Source organism: Triturus cristatus, chromosome 10 (assembly GCF_964204655.1).
Source record: "Triturus cristatus chromosome 10, aTriCri1.1, whole genome shotgun sequence".
Classification (NCBI taxonomy): Eukaryota; Metazoa; Chordata; class Amphibia; order Caudata; family Salamandridae; genus Triturus; species Triturus cristatus.
Genome location: NC_140593.1, coordinates 809385497 through 809402498, shown reverse-complemented (window position 1 = coordinate 809402498; position 17002 = coordinate 809385497). Strand labels below are relative to the sequence as shown.

The window sequence follows — 17002 nt, the reverse complement described above, 5'->3', positions numbered from 1 at the left end:
TCAGCGAGTCTTTTGAACTTAATCCTCTGCACCCTTTTGGTAAGATTAGGAATGATTAGGTTCAATGTAAAAGATGCTAGTAAGCAGGTAGTTACTGTAGACTGAGGAATGGAGCAGTGCCCAGTCTCATGGTATGTTCATCAAAATGCATTATAGTGGTAGATGTACAGCCGTTGCAGCATGTAGGAAGTGTGTTCCAATGGTAGGGCTACTACTTTAACAAACTGTTTAATCCAGGGCAGCCAGGCTCATATTCCACCAACCTAGACATCTACATGTCCGACCCCTGATGAAGAGCCTCCATTGGCTTCCGGTGGAAAACCGCTGCGCATTCAAATTGGGCTGTACTATTTTTAAAGCCCTAGCCGGTCTTGGCCCAGCCCTTATCTCATCCTTGATAGGTTGTTACACTCCGTCACGTACTCTCCGTTCTTCTCATTCGTCGTCGTCCCCCCCCCTTCAAGCGGAAAAGACACGGCGGCCTTAGATTCTCTCTCCTGGCCCCCCAATTCTGGAATTCCCTTCCTACTGAGCTTAGGATAGTCACCTCATACTCCCGATTTAGAACTCTTCTTAAAACCCTTCTATTCTCCCAAGCATATGAGTAAGCCCTGATTATTATACTTCTGCCGCTTCTCCCCCACTAGCGCCATGAAACCGTCTGGTGTAAGAGCGCTCTACAATATTTTTAACATAACATAACAGGGCATATCATACTCCTCCTCTGCCATTCATCTTACCATTTGTCAACACTCTGAAACAGACTTAAATGGAAGCAATAAGCATAAGGGCCATACCCCTTGTACAGGTCCCCAGCATGGTAGTCATTAGCACATTTGGGGATGTTTATCAGCAGGTAGCTGGACTTCCATCTCATTTGCTGAAGGTGCTCCTGAAGCTGCATTGGGCAGGACCCCTCCTTTGCTACAGTTCCTCCTTCCCCACTACAATGGGTGTCTCTTTTACTGCTTAAAGAGTTAGAGGTGCTTGTTCTTTCATAGGGTTAAAAGAATCGACATACCGGGATAATTAGCTCCATGAGGCCTGTGGGCGGGCAGTGGGATAGGACAGACCTGCAAAATGCCTGTCCGTTTGTAACCCTATCTCTCTCTAAATCTAATCTAATGACCCTCTAGGCTGTCCTTGTTCTTGCGTCCTTTTATAGACCCCAATGGTGGGTGATCCTTCAAGTGAACTTTCCAAAGCTAATCAATGGGAAATGCTCATGTGTTCCCCCTCCATTAGATTCATTTCTCTGTTGGTCAATACTCCTCTACCACTCTACCTTCTCTACTTTCTCTCCTTTGTGATCAGAGGTTTTAAAATCTTGGCTGCCAGGGCCAGATAGGCCTGTTGTTTCTCCGGCCATTTTGCTGGTGAACTGGAGCACTTGGAGGCTGGTTTTGAAAGCCCAGGGACTCTGTCGGTGCCTCTCTCACTTTCCCAAACTCCCTCGGTGAGGTACAGCAGGCACGGGGAGGCTGAGAGAGAGAGAGGGATTGTAGAGAGAGGGGGAGAGAAAGAGAATGGATGGACAGAGAGACTGCACAAGGAGATGAAGGAGGTGGGCTGGTTTGAGCATTTTCACCTGGGCTACTTTTGGTTCGCTAGTCAGGCACTGCTGGCTGCCAATTTGGCAGTCGGCACAGGGACACCAGCTTATTTTTAGAACTGCTCTCTCATGACCCATCATTTCCTTCCCCACCCCAGAAAAGGAACCCGCTATCTCTCTTCTTCCTTTTACTCTCCCTCGTGTTGATTGCTTGCACACAATTATTTCATGACCATTGTTGTCCTACTCGATACATGTTCAGAGAAAAAGCCCACTGGTTCCGTCATTGCCAAGTCACGGTCTCCTTCGCGCATCCCAGTAAGAAACCAGCCATGCATTATCAGCGGTCGTGGTCACCCTTTTTCAAGGAACCCTTATAGAACGAGTAAATATTTCCCTTTTTCCACTTCAGAATTATGCATTTGGGAAAATATCGGTTGATAGAATGCAAATGGTATTTAACGTACTGGAGAGGTTAAATCCTCTACCATGTCATAGATAAACATGCAGTGTTGATGTGCACCTTGGACTCTGCCACCAACTGGACACAAAAGGATGGAGATAGGTTTTTAAAGATTGTGTATAACTGCTCACTTAATGTTTGAAAAATTGAATAAAGTAAAACAAAAAAACTATGACTATTACATACTGGAGAGGTAAGCTCAGTAGTAGGTGTTGTCTGCAGTATTGCCTGCATCGGCACATTTACATTTAAAGACCTGCTTATTTACGGACCTTCTGTTTATTTCTGTCCCTCAGGAGCCATCAGGATGAACTATCTGCCCGTTTGAAGAAGGATCCTGCTTACTGCAACAGGGCCCGGCAGCCTGAAGGTAGCATGTGAAACAATATCTCTGGGAAGCCACTCGAATTTTTAATTTAAAAAAAAAAACTTTTTGCACATTTCTTTTAATTAAAATAATGCTCAAACTGCTCTGCACAAACTCATTGCAGGTTCACTAACACACATCAGTCCTTAAATACAAGATTCCCAGCATTAATACTCTGACTCAAGACCACTCTTCTGACGTATCTCAACTTTGACCAAGGGACACTCACTGCTATTTCAGTACTGTTTAGTGAATGCAAAACTCACCCATGACCCTTGCCCCTTTTTAGGTCTCGCCTGACCCAGCGCATGCGCTGGTCTGGCGAGACTTTTTGAGAGGGCTCCAAAAAGTGCTACCAGGCCAGCCTAAAGCTACAGTGCATGTGCGCAGGGGCGCGCGCCATGATTACTTTCACTTTCGCCGCCGCACGGCCGCTTTGATGTTTGATCGCGATCACTTTCGCGGTCCCACGGCCGCTTGGCATAGCCAATAGGTCTCGCTTTTGGGACCTTATAAGTATTTAGTTATGCAATTGTTGCATGGCTAAACACTTATAAGGTCCCAAAGGCGAGACCTATTGGCTATGCCAATGCTTGTTTCTGTTTTAACCTGCTTTCCCATCAGCCTTTGCCATGCGCAGCGCTACAGCGGTTGCAAAACACCCCAGTCCCTAGAGCTTTTACAGTACATAGGTCCTTCGCAACTAAGTTTTCCCATGCAGCGCAATCCAGGCTAAGGTTCTGGACTGCTGTCTGCAGTTATTGCGGGCAGCCAGCGGAGGCTGGCAGCATTAAAATATACTAGGCCCCGATGCCCCAAAAAACTCACCATATATGTTGCACTGCACATGCTGGCCCCCTGTCTATTGTGGGGCTCAGAATCCTGGAGTCCACAAGCAGGAAAGGGAAGGACTTCCTTCCTGCTCGTGGAACGCGAATCCAACCAGTCCTGGAGCTGCTGTCATGCTGTTTTGAACTTGAGAGCAGTTCCAGGACTGGTTAAAGCAGGCTAACCCAGCACTCAGTTTGAGGCTGTGTATCTGTGCCAGCAATCCCCAGGCTGTGTCACAGCCCTTGGATCACTGGGTCTAATCTGACATTGAGCACTGTAGACCAGTGCAGTCATCCTGCTATTGCAGTATTCAGCCCCACCCTTGACCTCATGCTGTACACTGCACGAGCAGTGGCAAAATAAAATGGCATTGATATGCAATTTTATTTATTTGTGTTTCCCTGTTGCACTTGCAGCAGGCGGAGCGACGCTCCTCTGCCAATTAGGTGGAGCCTCCTCTGTGTGCAGCATCAGGACACCCACCGTAATTCCATCTTGTAGCCCTCTCTTATTCCAGTGATTGGAGCCCACACAGCTCTGCTGATGCATCTCACACAATTAGACCATGCAGTTCTAGAAGCACTCTCTATCTCAGGAAGCACTAAGTTCTATTTGAGACGGTCTAGAGAGGGGCTTGCACAGTTATGGTTGATATGAACCAGATTTCCTACCTGCAGCAGTTCACAAATATTAACATTTTCACCCTGGAAGAATAACTATTTACTTTATAGAGACCTAGAAATCCTAAAGACGTGAGGCAAACCATGTACCCTGAGAGACGATGAGTAGAGACTTGATTTGGAGACTTGGAACTGGCAGCCGAAGTTTTTCACAGATCAGCCACCAACATATGTTGAGGACTAAACAGTAAATGAGTCGAAAATGTCTTTCAATGACATTGGGGAACAGTAGATGTGAGTTAATGTTTTAGCTAGAGAACAAGGATGGTCTTTCTAGGTTTGTTAATGGGGAATCTTTGAGAGCACCGAATTTAAAGCATAGAAATGTACTGCATCCACATTCACACATAGCAAAGAATAGTTAAGTAAGATATCAAAAGTTGATAAGGGTTTGGGTGTCAGGAGTGTGCCAGGTTAGGGCCAATTAGATGAAATGCTATAGAACTTTGAATGAACTGACTGGGTGAGCCAGATGCAGGCTGATTATATTGCAGTGTATGTTATGATGCCTTCCGCCTCACCCCTTTACCCCCACATGCCCTCTTCTGTGAATCCTGTGCTCATAGCAACAGAAAACTCAGTGACTGCACTCCTAGGGCCTGATTCACAAATGTAACATACACTTTTGAGTAAGTTTACTTCTTTTCAGTGTTCACAAACCACTTTTGTAGTAACTTAAACTTTTGCAGTAACATTCACTTTCGTAGTAAGTCCAGCACTACAAATGCCCAATCACTGTTACTGCAACACCCTCCGTTAGAAAATAATGGAGGTACGGACTTACTACAAAAGTGTGAGTTACTACAGAATTATAAGTTACTGCAAAAGTACAGTGTGTGAATACTTAAAATTAGTAAACATTGTCAGATGTGTAAGTTACTACGAAAGTGTGGTATATGAATCAGGCACCTAGTGTTTAACTTCTGGACCTTGCCTGTCTGACCAGAACTGGTTAACCCGACTGATTTGCAGCCCTGCCCCTCTACTGCTAACGATTTTACATGTAGAAAAAATCAACTTCTTCTCTGCTCTGCTAGATCCATTGTGGTTCAAAGGCAGTGAAAAGTTTCACATTTGTAGTACTAAATAAATTCTTTCTTTACCATCCACATCATTTTAGCTTTTTTATCTCTGCTATCTGTTCTCCTGCCTATACACTTAAAGTATGGTCGATTTTGGTTCTGTTTGTCAGGGTTTCACACCATGTACTCGGAGATATGGTGACTGACTCATTTTTGTGGGACCATTTTCCCTCCAGTTTGTGTAACTCTCGTCTTTCAACGTTCCTAATTGACAGAAGGGGAACCTCACTTCTAAGTAGTGCAGCCTTTACTTTAGGGTTATCATTGAAGGTATTGCCTCTCCGTCACTCTGCAGCCTCCATATGAGCATTAAAGTGTCATTTGAGAAGACCTGCTCTCTTGAAAGCCTTCTTGTCTTCAACAATGACTTCAACAACAACTTTGACCACAGGCCTGGTCCCTCCAATATCTACTATGAGCCGTACAATGATATTGTTGATACAATTTTTTTTTAATACCAGCTTAATTGAGGTGTAGAACTGCAATGTTGATGAAATTGATGATGGCCTCGACTACAATATCTTCATCATTGGTCGCTTTATCTGCCTCGAAGTCATGGCTCTTTTTCTCAGAAACTGTTTCAGGTATCATTCTTGATAATGACAAAGCCTTTCAACACTTTCACGAGGAAAATAAAGAAGCAGGAGGAGCAGTCTCTTCCAATTCCACGATTGTTTCAGCACCTTAGGGAAAAGCTTCCAGAGAAATGTGTTCTTCACTTCTCCCACCCTTGCCCCTCTTACACACTTCCACTTTGCCCTGGCGTAATGTCCAACATCAGGTACACAAGGTAAACCCAGCATCAAGATTTTTAGGAGTCTGTTTATGTTTTTTCACTTGGTGACTTAAAGAATGAAGAACCGTGCTTAGGTCCTCAGGATTACGAGGAGAGGGAGAAATAGGAAATGTTTTCACTTACCACTAACCTGACTGCACTTGGCATTTTAGAGTATGAATTAATGTAGATCCCTTAAGCCAGAAGGAGTTCCATCCGTAAATGTGAGCTAAAAATAGACTTCGAGTGTTTCCTTAAAATGGTTATTTATAGCGAACCTTAGTGCCTGAAACATTAATGCACCCATGCCCAGCCAGAAAATTGTAGAAAAAAGTGAGGCCCGCAACAATATCTTTAAATTCTTTAGTATGGTCTTTATTTATTTATTTATTTTGGGACTCCAAGTTGCATTCTTTTATGTAGCAGCCCTTGGTAGCTCACCTGACAACAGTGTGCTTTTCTTTCAGGTCCTCCCATGAGAGGCTCCAGGGTTCCTCTGCATCTTTCGGAGCTGCTTAGGTCGCTTGAAGAGAGTACCAAAGAGATGGGTAAGGATGGCCCATTGGGGACCATGTTCTAACTGTAATCTCAATAACATTGTTACTCCAGTCAGTGTGAAAGAATATGACCCCATCAGTCTGAAACTGCAAGCAGTATTGGTATATGGAAGCCAGATTTTCCAAAGTTTATTTTTAATGCAGCATTTTTTATAGTGGTCTACAGAGGCCAGTTAGCAGGGTTATGACACAAGAGAACATGAGTGTTCTACATTTCAATAAAACTGCATGAGATACGAAGCAGTACACTAAAGTGTAGTCATTAAATCGGATCTCCTCAGATTTATTCATAGCATTATGGTCACATATTCATTTAGATCACTAGGGTTTGGTATGAGCTAAAGCGAAATACATGCCAGCTGAACGAGATAGACAAAGAGTTTCTGTTGTAGATTCATCTACACAAGTTTGTGAAAAATATCTTATTTAAGTTAGAGAACAAACAACAAAAGACTCATTGGGGTGGCGAATTTCATTGGACACACCCAAAATGTACATGAGCTTATTAGTTATTGATAATAATACAATGGTAGACTTAAAAGATCATACACCTACCTCAATACAAGAACAAACATTTCAATTTAGGTAGTGCCCTCCCATCTGCAATTAAGCCTTAAATCCATTTCTAGTATAGATTGCAATCAAATCAATATTTCCAAGCAGCTTCATGATGCTTGGAAAACTTAAGTAGAATTTCATTCAAAGGGCTTAATTTACGTCAGCCACCATTTCTCAGCAGACGAATATATCCACTGCTGGGATCTGTTTGACTCGATGGTCACAGTCATAACTCGGCCATTGACTCAGCCTTTCATTCTTCCAATGTCAATACGATGAGTTGGGCAACAATAAACTAAACCTCTGTTCTGTAGATAAACCTTATCAAAACTTAAGACAAAATCTGAGCTTAACTCAACAAAGTAAAACATAACATTTGAAAAGAATACATCACAAAACTGCAAAAACATGCTTTCCCCAGTTCATCTCACTTGATTGGCTTCATAGCTACTTTCCCGGCATAAGCTTATTTAGATCCATATGTGGACCAATTGCCCTGTCCTTGTGTACAATGTATAGTCCACTTGTGTGTTTTTACCCTTATAAACATTTCACGTTTGTCATCAACTAATTTCTGTGAGTGTCACTGCACTGTTCATATAGATCAAGAGGCAAGCCCTGCACACTGTGTTTCTGAACCTTGGTAATGGTTAATGTAAAAAGTTTAGTCTTCCACATAATGAACAAATTCCCCCCTGTTCACTTCGATGGTCTGAGTGATAATGTTGCAAATTGTAGGAATGACAAAGAGGCAAATGTCCCCGAAGTCATCAGTACTCGTCTCTGTGGATTTCTTCATGGATTTACAGATACCATTGCACTGCTCTGCTGCAGTGACTGTTGGGGAAAGGCGGGGTTGCACTACTCTGATGTGGTCCCTGCAATGTCTGTTATGGGGGCTACGACAGTGGTGGCTTGTCATGAGATGCGAGTGCAAGGGGCTGACACGGATGTATACAAAGAGTTGGTGGCTTATCTTGCTGGTGTCGGCTGAGTGTCAGGAACAGGATTTGTTTTTTTTAGGGTCTTAGTTGAGTCATGATAAGGTGTGGTGGTGTGTGGAACTAATTCAAAAACAGTTGTCATTAAAGAAGTGTATAAGTATTTTTACTGACTCTATCAATCGTTTACTAATAGAAGACACTGAGATTTTGAAATGTATCTAAAAAATGTAATGATGACAGTCAACTCCTCTTCCAATTCCAGACTTGCAAATCTCCATTAATTTATCCTTTTGTTTATTTTATCAGGGCAAATGCTGTACACTGTCAATCAGAATCTGGAGAAAATGAAACCTCCAGATAAAGCTAAACCGAATTGGACTGCACCGTAATGCAAAAGAAGGTGAGACACCTTAATGTAAGGATGGATGCTATGAGATGGAGGACATGAAAGGGGGGCAGAACGGAAGGAATGAGAATTAAATAGAGAAGCGCAGTGTTGGCGTTCAGTGATGGGTTGAGGAAAGACAGAGGAGGAAGGAGCAGTAAAAAGGGAGACTAATCAGACTACAAGGTTGGAGGGTCCTGGGAAGTGGAATACAATTCTGACGATGGGATTTCAGAAGAAAAGGGGGACCTTCTGTGAATGACTGCCAGTGTTGGTGTAAAGTTTTGAAATGTTGACAAGACATTGTAACTGGGGATGTGACTGTATTGGAAGTTTACTACAAGCACTGAAGCATGAGGAACATTGTGGACTGGAATAGGCAGTAGGCAGGGCCATTGGGAATTATAGGAGGATAAGGTAATTAGCAGAAGGTGTTTAAGGACGGTGGCATCAGTGTTTGGACACTACAGAAAACTTGCTCAGCAACAGATGCAGTAAGCAAATTGAGAGCTTGTTTTACAGATAGTAGATGTTGAGCTTGTACTCTCTTTTTATACCTTGAGTCTTCTATTTTCAGATACTTCTTTGCATTATCTCAGACGGAGGGTGAAATGTTCCACCCCGACGTTGACCATATGCGGACCGAGATACAGAGAGTCGGTATGACCTGGAGGTTTCTGAAGACTTTGAACACCCAGGGTAATCAGCTGATTGCCGGTCCATCCTAGGAAGAATGGGACCTGGCTCTGGACACAATGCAGGGGCAAACCAAGGTCTGCAGCCATGGGCTACGCAGCAAGGCTGACAAATGCAGCTGGTTGTCCAAATCCTGTCTTTCTGCTGCCTATTTCTTGAACTCTTAAACCTGGGGCAAAGTGATAACGGCCTACAGAGCTATTGGGGATCACTAGATAGTGTTTGAGTAGAACAAATGACCGTGGAGTATCAGGGAAAGATTGGAGTAATGAGAGTGACTTGTGTTTTGCTGGCTGGCAGTGAATTGGGTGATAATCTGTCTTGGAGCGAGCTCTACATGGACTCTGGACTGAACAAGAAATAAGTCTTGATTGGATCTAGAGCTGAACATTCAGTATGGACGGAACGGCCGTAGGCGCCAGTCTCCTTATCTTGTAACAGTACAGGACTAGCGGTGTGACAGACAGGGCTAGCAGAGGGGCACATTTTACAATTGCTTTACTGATGAAGGGGCCAAGAATTGGATATTATTTTCCCTGCACACAGGTATGAGTCTTGCTGTGGTGCTAAAATGTGTCACACTTTGTCCTGGGTAAGTTAAGGGCCTGTGGTGCGGGACTGGGAGCAGGCCATGTGTTATTCTTGAGACATATATGTGCCACAAACTTTGCCCAAAGATAGTACTACTAACTGGAAGTGAATTATGTTTTGTTTGAGAATAGTTGTGTAGTGGGGGACAAAATAGATTGTGGTTTGCCATAGAGCAATGCGAGGGCCAGTAGCACTGCAATACTTTACCCTGAATCTGTGCATGGGCTTTGAAGGAGGAGTAAGTGGTGATTGCATTTTGCCTTAGAGTAGTAAATAGGCTTGAGTGTTGCTCCAGACGGCAGTCTAATATTCCTCTGGCAGCAGTGCAGGAGACATTAAGTGCAGTTAAAATTGGGTTATACTTTTATGTGAATCAGCGTACTGGCATTGAGTGGGGTTCCCAATATTCTGTGCTTTTCACTGACACATTCCATGGGGTAACACTAAAACCCAGTCCTTGGCCTGAAGTAGAGCATTTCCTCGAGAGAAGTAATTAATCTATTGGAAAGAATGCATAAACTGTAGTTTGGAAAGGAACAGGCTATGCATTGTGCTGACAGCACCGCCTATGCTACTCAGCTAGGCAAGGAATAGGTCATGCTAGTGACTTCAGAAAAGTACTGGCAATGGCGCATCTACCGGCGTACACAGAGAAATCCAAATTCTGGACAATCAGCAGGCTCTGTATACCAAAAACTCAATAATTTATTCATGTGAGTCAGACTTTGTAGGTATTATTATTAAAAATGGAAATCAAACAAAGTTGTGTATTTCTAAAAACCATAGTGTTCTGTTAACATCTTCAAATATACCCCCTTCAGGCTTGGTGACTATGTGCTGCATGTATTGCTTTGTGCACCATACCTTCCATGCATCCCTGTTGTGTACTTTGTGTGTTTGTGTGTAGCGGGGTGTGTGTGTGTAGCAGGGAGTGTGTGTGTGTAGCGGGGTGTGTTACTTGATGGTTCGGACAGACAGTATTGCCTGATATTTATTATGTTCAAAAGGCTACAGGTAGTGCTATCCTTGTATGAGAATGCTATCTTCGAAAAATAGATCTTTCCTACAAACCACACATCATTCCATTGGTTGTATCTTTAGAATGATAACAAATATGAAAATTGACTTGTTTATTATTATGCAGAATATTCTCTTTATATGTTCCTCAGTACTGGTACATTTAGTAGGCCCAGCCCCCCATTTCTCATACCGCCCTCAAGGCGGGGTGGAAATGAAGTAATTTTGCATACAGCATCTTTTAAAATGCTTAAACTTAGTCACAGAAGGTTCCAGCTTGCACCCTGTCTACCTTTCTTCATTATGGGTATTTGGGGTTTTTTCCAGAGTTTTAGTGCCCTGCTTACTCCTTGTCCGATTTTTAGGGGTTTTTTGGCAATGGGTCCTTTGGGTGATATTCCCTTCCACATTGCCAGGGAGAACATCTTGACCAAGGGTATCTTTGGGTCGCACTCACCTTTGCACCCCTGACTCTCCCCAAACATAGGCCTCTGCTGCATTATAGAGCTTACTGGACATCTGTGCACATTTTAGCTCTTGGGGGGGCTGGGGCATGGTAGACGTCCGTCTTTTCTGATGGATACATCTGCCAGTGGATTCCTCACCTTGTGAATATCCCCTGTGCCAGCAACATTCGGAAACTTTTGTAGCAGTCCACGCCGATAAGGTCGAAGACGACGTCACACAGACACGGCTCCGCTCGCGATGCCGCTGACGTCACCGGCTCCATAAGAAGACCTCGTCGGCGTGATGACGTCAGTTCCCTTTTTTCCGCGCCGTTGACGCCAACGGATTTCGGGAATCTCTCTCTGTAGCTATACTTGTTACTTTGTTTTCTGCTGGTTTCTCTTTATCTTCTTCAGCTGAAATGTCGACGAAGAAGTCTGGATTTAAAACTTGTCGAGAATGTGGGAGAAACATGTCGATAACGGATCCGCACGACGACTGCGTGTGGTGCCTGTCATCGGACCATAATGTGGAAGGATGTTCTTGCTGCCACAAGATGAGCTCCAAGGCTCTTAAGGAGAGGGAGGCAAAGCTCTTCATTGCCAAGATGAAGAAAGAAAAAAAGAGGTCGGAAGAAATCGAGGTCGGCGTCGAAGTCGGCTTCGGGGCATGCTTCTAAATCTAGGAAGCACAAGAAAAAGAGGAGGCATTCTTTTCGACGTCACTCGGATAGGGATGCGGCTCTGAGATCGACATCACCCTCCTGACGCCGTAAGGACTTTGTATCTCCCTCCCTTCTGGATTCACGTATTGGCCTGTCGTCACCTGTGGCTTCACCGGAACATTATCCGGCTCCGGCTCCATCTCCGCCACCGGCTCCATCTCCGGCTTCATCCCCGGTTCTGATTGAGGAGCTTCCTGCTCCGGGAGAGCCTTAGGCTCCGCTGATTCCACCGTCGGCGTCGGTTGGCCCAAGTCCGGTGATGCCTGAACAATATCCTGCGTTTCCAGGACCAGGTCAGGACCCTACGCATTATCTTAATGCTATGTACGGAGTCTTCTCCAGAGCCATGTACTCCTCTGGTGCACATTCGGGTCCTATGGGTCCTATGGCTTTTAGTTTGGGAGTTCCCCAAGCCTATCCTGAGGCTCCCTTCATGCCATTTTGTTCCGGCGATGCCATCTTGGCATCTACCGGCGCCGAGGACATCGACGCCGCTCCCTTCTTCACCGGCGCCAACTCGACATCGTTCGACGCTGGCTGGTGCATCGGATCCACGCTCGGCTCCGGCCCCGGCGCCGTTGGATTCGGTCACAGCGCCGCCGACTCCGGTTGTGAGGATCCGGTCTAGGAGGGAGGCCCACAGGGTGCTGGATGAACAAAGATACTTGGAGGGAGTAGAGGAAGGGGAGCTCATGGAATCGGACGATGTGTTTGATGAGTTGAAGGAGGCTAGTGGCCTGGACTTATCACCTGAATGGGAGATTACTCCTCCTTCTGACCTTCCTTCGAAGGATGTGGCGCCATACCATGCGGTTATAAAGAAGGGAGCTGAACTTTTAGATCTGCAATTGCCTTCTGCAGAGTTCAAGCCTAACATCTTAACAGAAGTCCTGCACTCTCCTTCTGCTGTTTTGGAGCCTTTACTCCCTTTTAATGACGTCATTATAGAGCCAGTAATGGAGGTGTGGCTTATGCCCTTTTCTGCTTCGGCAGTCTCTAAAGTTATTGCCAGGAGGTATAGGGCAGCTCCGGGGGTCCCAGACTTTTTGACATCTCATCCATCTCCGGAGAGTCTGGTGGTTCAGGCTGCCTGTTCCAGGAAATCATCGGGTTCTTTTCCCCAAGTCCCGAGTGACAGGGAGGCAAAGAGATTGGATCAGTCGGCCAATAAGGTCTTCTCTTCTGCCAGCATGCCCCTTAAGTCAACGAATGCCACCTGTCTTTTGGGCTAGTATATCAATGCACTTATGGACTGAGCAAAGCAGCTAGCTCTGAAGCTGTCAGAAGAGGATAGGATAAGTTTCAATGAGGTCCTTTCGGATAACCAAGCGGCGGCACGCCAGGTGATCCAAAGTGGCTTGGATACAGCTGACTCTGTTGCAAGAGTCATGGGGTCTTCTGTTACCACCAGGAGGAGTGCGTGGCTTAGATCTCCCCTGATGTTCAGTCAACGCTATTGGACTTGCCTTTTGATGGCTCTGGACTCTTTGGCAAGGAAGCGGATGCTGCGCTTGAAAGATTTAAAGAGAGTAAGGCCACGGCTAAATCTTTGGGCCTTCAATCTCAGTCAAGGGGTTCGTTCAGGAAGTACAGGGCCTTCGGAAGGTCAACCTTTCGTTCTTACAGACAGCCCCAGCAGTAGCAGTAGCAGTAACAGCAACAAAGAACTCTGTATAAGAGCTACAGAGGCAGACTCAGGGGTCGCTCTCGAGGTCGACAGCTCTCCTCCTCTTCCTCTTCCTCCTCCTCAGCCCCTCCCACCAACGCAAAGCAGCCCTAGATCCACCATTCTGGATCATGTTGGTCCTGTGGGGGGCCCGCTTACCCATTTTCTACAAGATTGGGAAACGGTTACTACAGACCTTTGGGTTCTAGATCTTGTAGAAAATGGGTACGCCCTTCCCTTTCGGGAATTTCCTCAAAATTACCCTCCTTGTCAAGGTGGTTGCTTGGAGGACCACCGTCTTCTCCTGCAGGAGGAAGTGCTGACGTTACTAAGAAAAGGTACGATAGAGGTGGTTCCAGAGCCGGAGAGGGGTCAGGGATGCTACTCTCGGTATTTCCTGATTCCGAAAAAGGACGGCAGATTGCGTCCGATATTGGACCTCAGGATCTTGAATCTTTATCTGAAGCAAGAGAAGTTCAAGATGCTCACCCTTGCACAGGTTCTTCAAGCGCTGAATCAGGAGGACTGGATGGTGTCGATCGATTTGCAGGATGCGTATTTACACATCCCCATCCTGAAGTCGCACAGGAAGTATCACCGGTTTACGGTAGGGTCGCAACCTTATCAGTTTGCGGTCCTTCCGTTTGGTCTTACTACTGCACCTCGAGTCTTCACGAAGGTGATGGCAGTGGTGGCAGCCCATCTCAGAAGGTCGGGGATTTCAGTTTTCCTCTATCTGTACGACTGGCTGATCAAAGCGGAGTCGCCAGAGAAGGTGCTTCATCATCTGCAGGTTACAACTCAGCTGTTGTACTAATTGGGTTTTTCGATAAACGTACCCAAATCTCACCTGGTGCCCTCTCAGCGCAACCTGTTCATGGGGTGGTACTGGACACTACTGTGTGCCGGGCATTCCCACCTCCACAAAGGATTCTCGACATACAGGAAATGATTCCCTTGTTTTACAATGGAACGGCCGTTCCACTCCTGAAGGTCCTTCACCTGCTAGGTCTGTTTACTTCCTGCATTCTGTTGGTCAACCATGCACGCTGGCACATGAGGGCCCTCCAGTGGTGCCTCCGCAGGCAGTGGTATCAGCACAAAGGAGATTTCAGGGAGTCTGTGAGAATCTCGGGAGATGCTGCAGCGGATCTGTCATGGTGGAGCGTGGAGGGCAATCTGTCTCAAGGAAAGCCCTTTCATCTACCTCCATTGGTGGCCACAGTAATAACGGATGCATCCACTTTAAGGTGCGGTGCACATCTAGGGGATCTGGAGATCAAGGGTCTTTGGGCTCCAGAAGAAAGGTTACTTCACATCAACCTTCTGGAATTGCGGGCGATATGTTTGGCGCTCAAGGCCTTTCTCCCTTCCCTTCGCGGTCAGTGGGTTGAGGTCCTGACGGACAACACTACTGCGATGTGGTTTGTCAACAAGCAGGGAGGAGTGGGGTCTCTTTGTCTCTGCAGAGAGGCTCTGCGTCTCTGGTCCTGGGCTCAAGATCATCAGATTTGTCTGATGGCAAATCATCTGGCCGGGGGTTCTGAACGTACGTGCAGACAGTCTCAGTCGGCAGTTCTCCACCAACCACGAGTGGAGGCTTCATCCAGAGGTAGTTCGTCACGTCTTTCGGATGTGGGGAACTCCTCGGGTGGACTTGTTTGCCACTCATGAGAACGCTCACTGCCCGTCTTTCTGCAGTCTACAGTATCTGATGCAGGGAGCGTTGGGGGACGCATTTCAGTTGAGTTGGGGCTCACAACTCTTTTACGCGTTTCCTCCCATACCCTTGATTCCTCGGGTTCTGAGTAAGATTCGCCAAGACCGGGCCCAAGTTATATTGATCGACCTGGATTGGCCAAGAAGGGTGTGGTATACGGATCTTCTCCACCTCTCCTCGTGCTCTCCGCTCCGTCTCCCTCTGAGTGCAGACCTCCTCTTGCAGTCGGAGGGGCAGGTTCTACAACTCTAGAGCTTACACCTTCATGCCTGGAGATTGAACGGGGCAACCTGAATTATTTTTCTCTCGACCAGATGTTGTAGATGTAATTTTGTCTGCCAGACGTCATTCCACCAAATCTATCTATTCTTATAGGTGGTCTTAATTTGTGCTCTGGTGTGGGGAGAAGTCAATTGATCCTTTGAGGGCTCGTTTATCTGACATTCTGCAGTTTGCCTTTTCTCTTGCTCAGCAAGGTTTTGCTGTAGCCACTGTAAAGGGATACTTATCTGCTTTGTCGGCATTCCTTGGCTTGCCGGATCAGCAGTCCTTGTTCAAATCGCCTATTGTTTTACGATTTCTGAAAGGCCTTACAAACAAGTTTCCTCCTACTCCTTTTATTGTGCCTCAATGGGACTTAAATCTTGTCTTAACTTACCTGATGGGATCTCCTGTCGAGCCCTTACACAAGTGTCCCTTGAGACTGTTGTCTTTCAAGACGGTTTTTCTCATTGCGATCACCTCGGCAAGGAGGGTAAGTGAGCTTCAAACTCTGAGTTCAAAACCCCCGTTCTTGACCATTCATGCTAAAAGAATGGTACTCAGGACCAGGACTGCTTTTCTGCCTAAAGTGGTAACTCCCTTCCATCTGGGGCAGTCCATTACCCTTCCTACCTTCTATCCTCCCCCTCACCCTTCCAAGGAGGAGGAGTGGCTTCACCGTCTGGACCCTAAGAGGGCAGTGAGCTTCTACCTTGACAGGACAAAAGACTTTCGAGTTGACGCCCAGCTCTTCGTGGGCTTTGTTGGCTGCAGGAAAGGCAGAGTGGTGCACAAGCGCACCCTTTCCAGATGGATTGTCTTGTGCATCAAGATATGCTACTCTTTGGCCGGTAAGGAACCCCCAGAGGGTTTAAGGGCTCATTCTACTAGAGCTAAGTCTTCCACTTCTGCTTTGTCTAGAGGTGTTCCTGTGGAGGACATTTGTAGGGCGGCAACTTGGGCCTCCCTTCACACTTTTGCAAAGCATTACTGCTTGGATTCCGAGGTGAGGAGGGACGGACATTTTGCTCGTTCCGTCCTTCAGGACTTTCTGGTATAGAAGGGTGGACACCCTCCTCCAGGAGTGGGACTGCTGTGGGAATCTTTTCACAAGGTGAGGAATCCACTGGCAGATGTATCCATCAGAAGAACAAGTTACTTACCTTTGGTAACGCTTTTTCTGGTGGATAAAGTATCTGCCTGTGGATTCCTCACTGACCCACCCGCCTCCCCGTTGTCCACCCTTGTATACCTACAATTTTAATGATGGTGTTTCAAAATGTATTTGTTACTGTCAAAGGCATTGTGTTTTCTTTTTCCTTCCTTTTTAATCTCCACACTGTTTTTGTCGAGTTGTATATTATGTACTGTGTATACTCTGTATATATTGTTGTCAGTCCGTCTGTGTGCCTCGAAGGCACGGAAAATAGGGTGGAACGGACATCACGCTGACGAGGTCTTCTTATGGAGCCGGTGACGTCAGCGGAGTCGCGAGCGGAGCCGTGTCTCTGTGACATCGTCTTCGACCTCATCGGTGTGGACTGCTACAAAACTTTCCGAATGTTGCTGGCGCAGGGGATATTCACAAGGTGAGGAATCCACAGGCAGATACTGTATCCACCAGAAAAAGCGTTACCGAAGGTAAGTAACTTGTTCTTCAGTCTTACTTGAGCAGGCAATGCCACA

The 17002-nt window shown here is 46.0% G+C and overlaps 1 protein-coding gene across 2 annotated transcripts in view; it reads left to right on the top strand.

The window, feature by feature from the left end:
- Nucleotides 1–10556, top strand: part of ANKS3 (ankyrin repeat and sterile alpha motif domain containing 3) — a 121838-nt gene extending 111282 nt beyond the window's left edge. The window contains exons 14-17 of one of the 2 annotated variants that reach the window (XM_085628376.1): nt 2312–2385; nt 6218–6298; nt 8116–8209; nt 8772–10556. In XM_085628376.1, coding sequence (XP_085484502.1) covers nt 2312–2385; nt 6218–6298; nt 8116–8198 — 238 coding nt within the window. In that variant the 3' untranslated portion in view covers nt 8199–8209; nt 8772–10556. The remainder of the gene's footprint in view (nt 1–2311; nt 2386–6217; nt 6299–8115; nt 8210–8771) is intronic. The other variant, XM_085628377.1, reaches the window with a different exon arrangement.
- Nucleotides 10557–17002: the final 6446 nt, after the last annotated feature.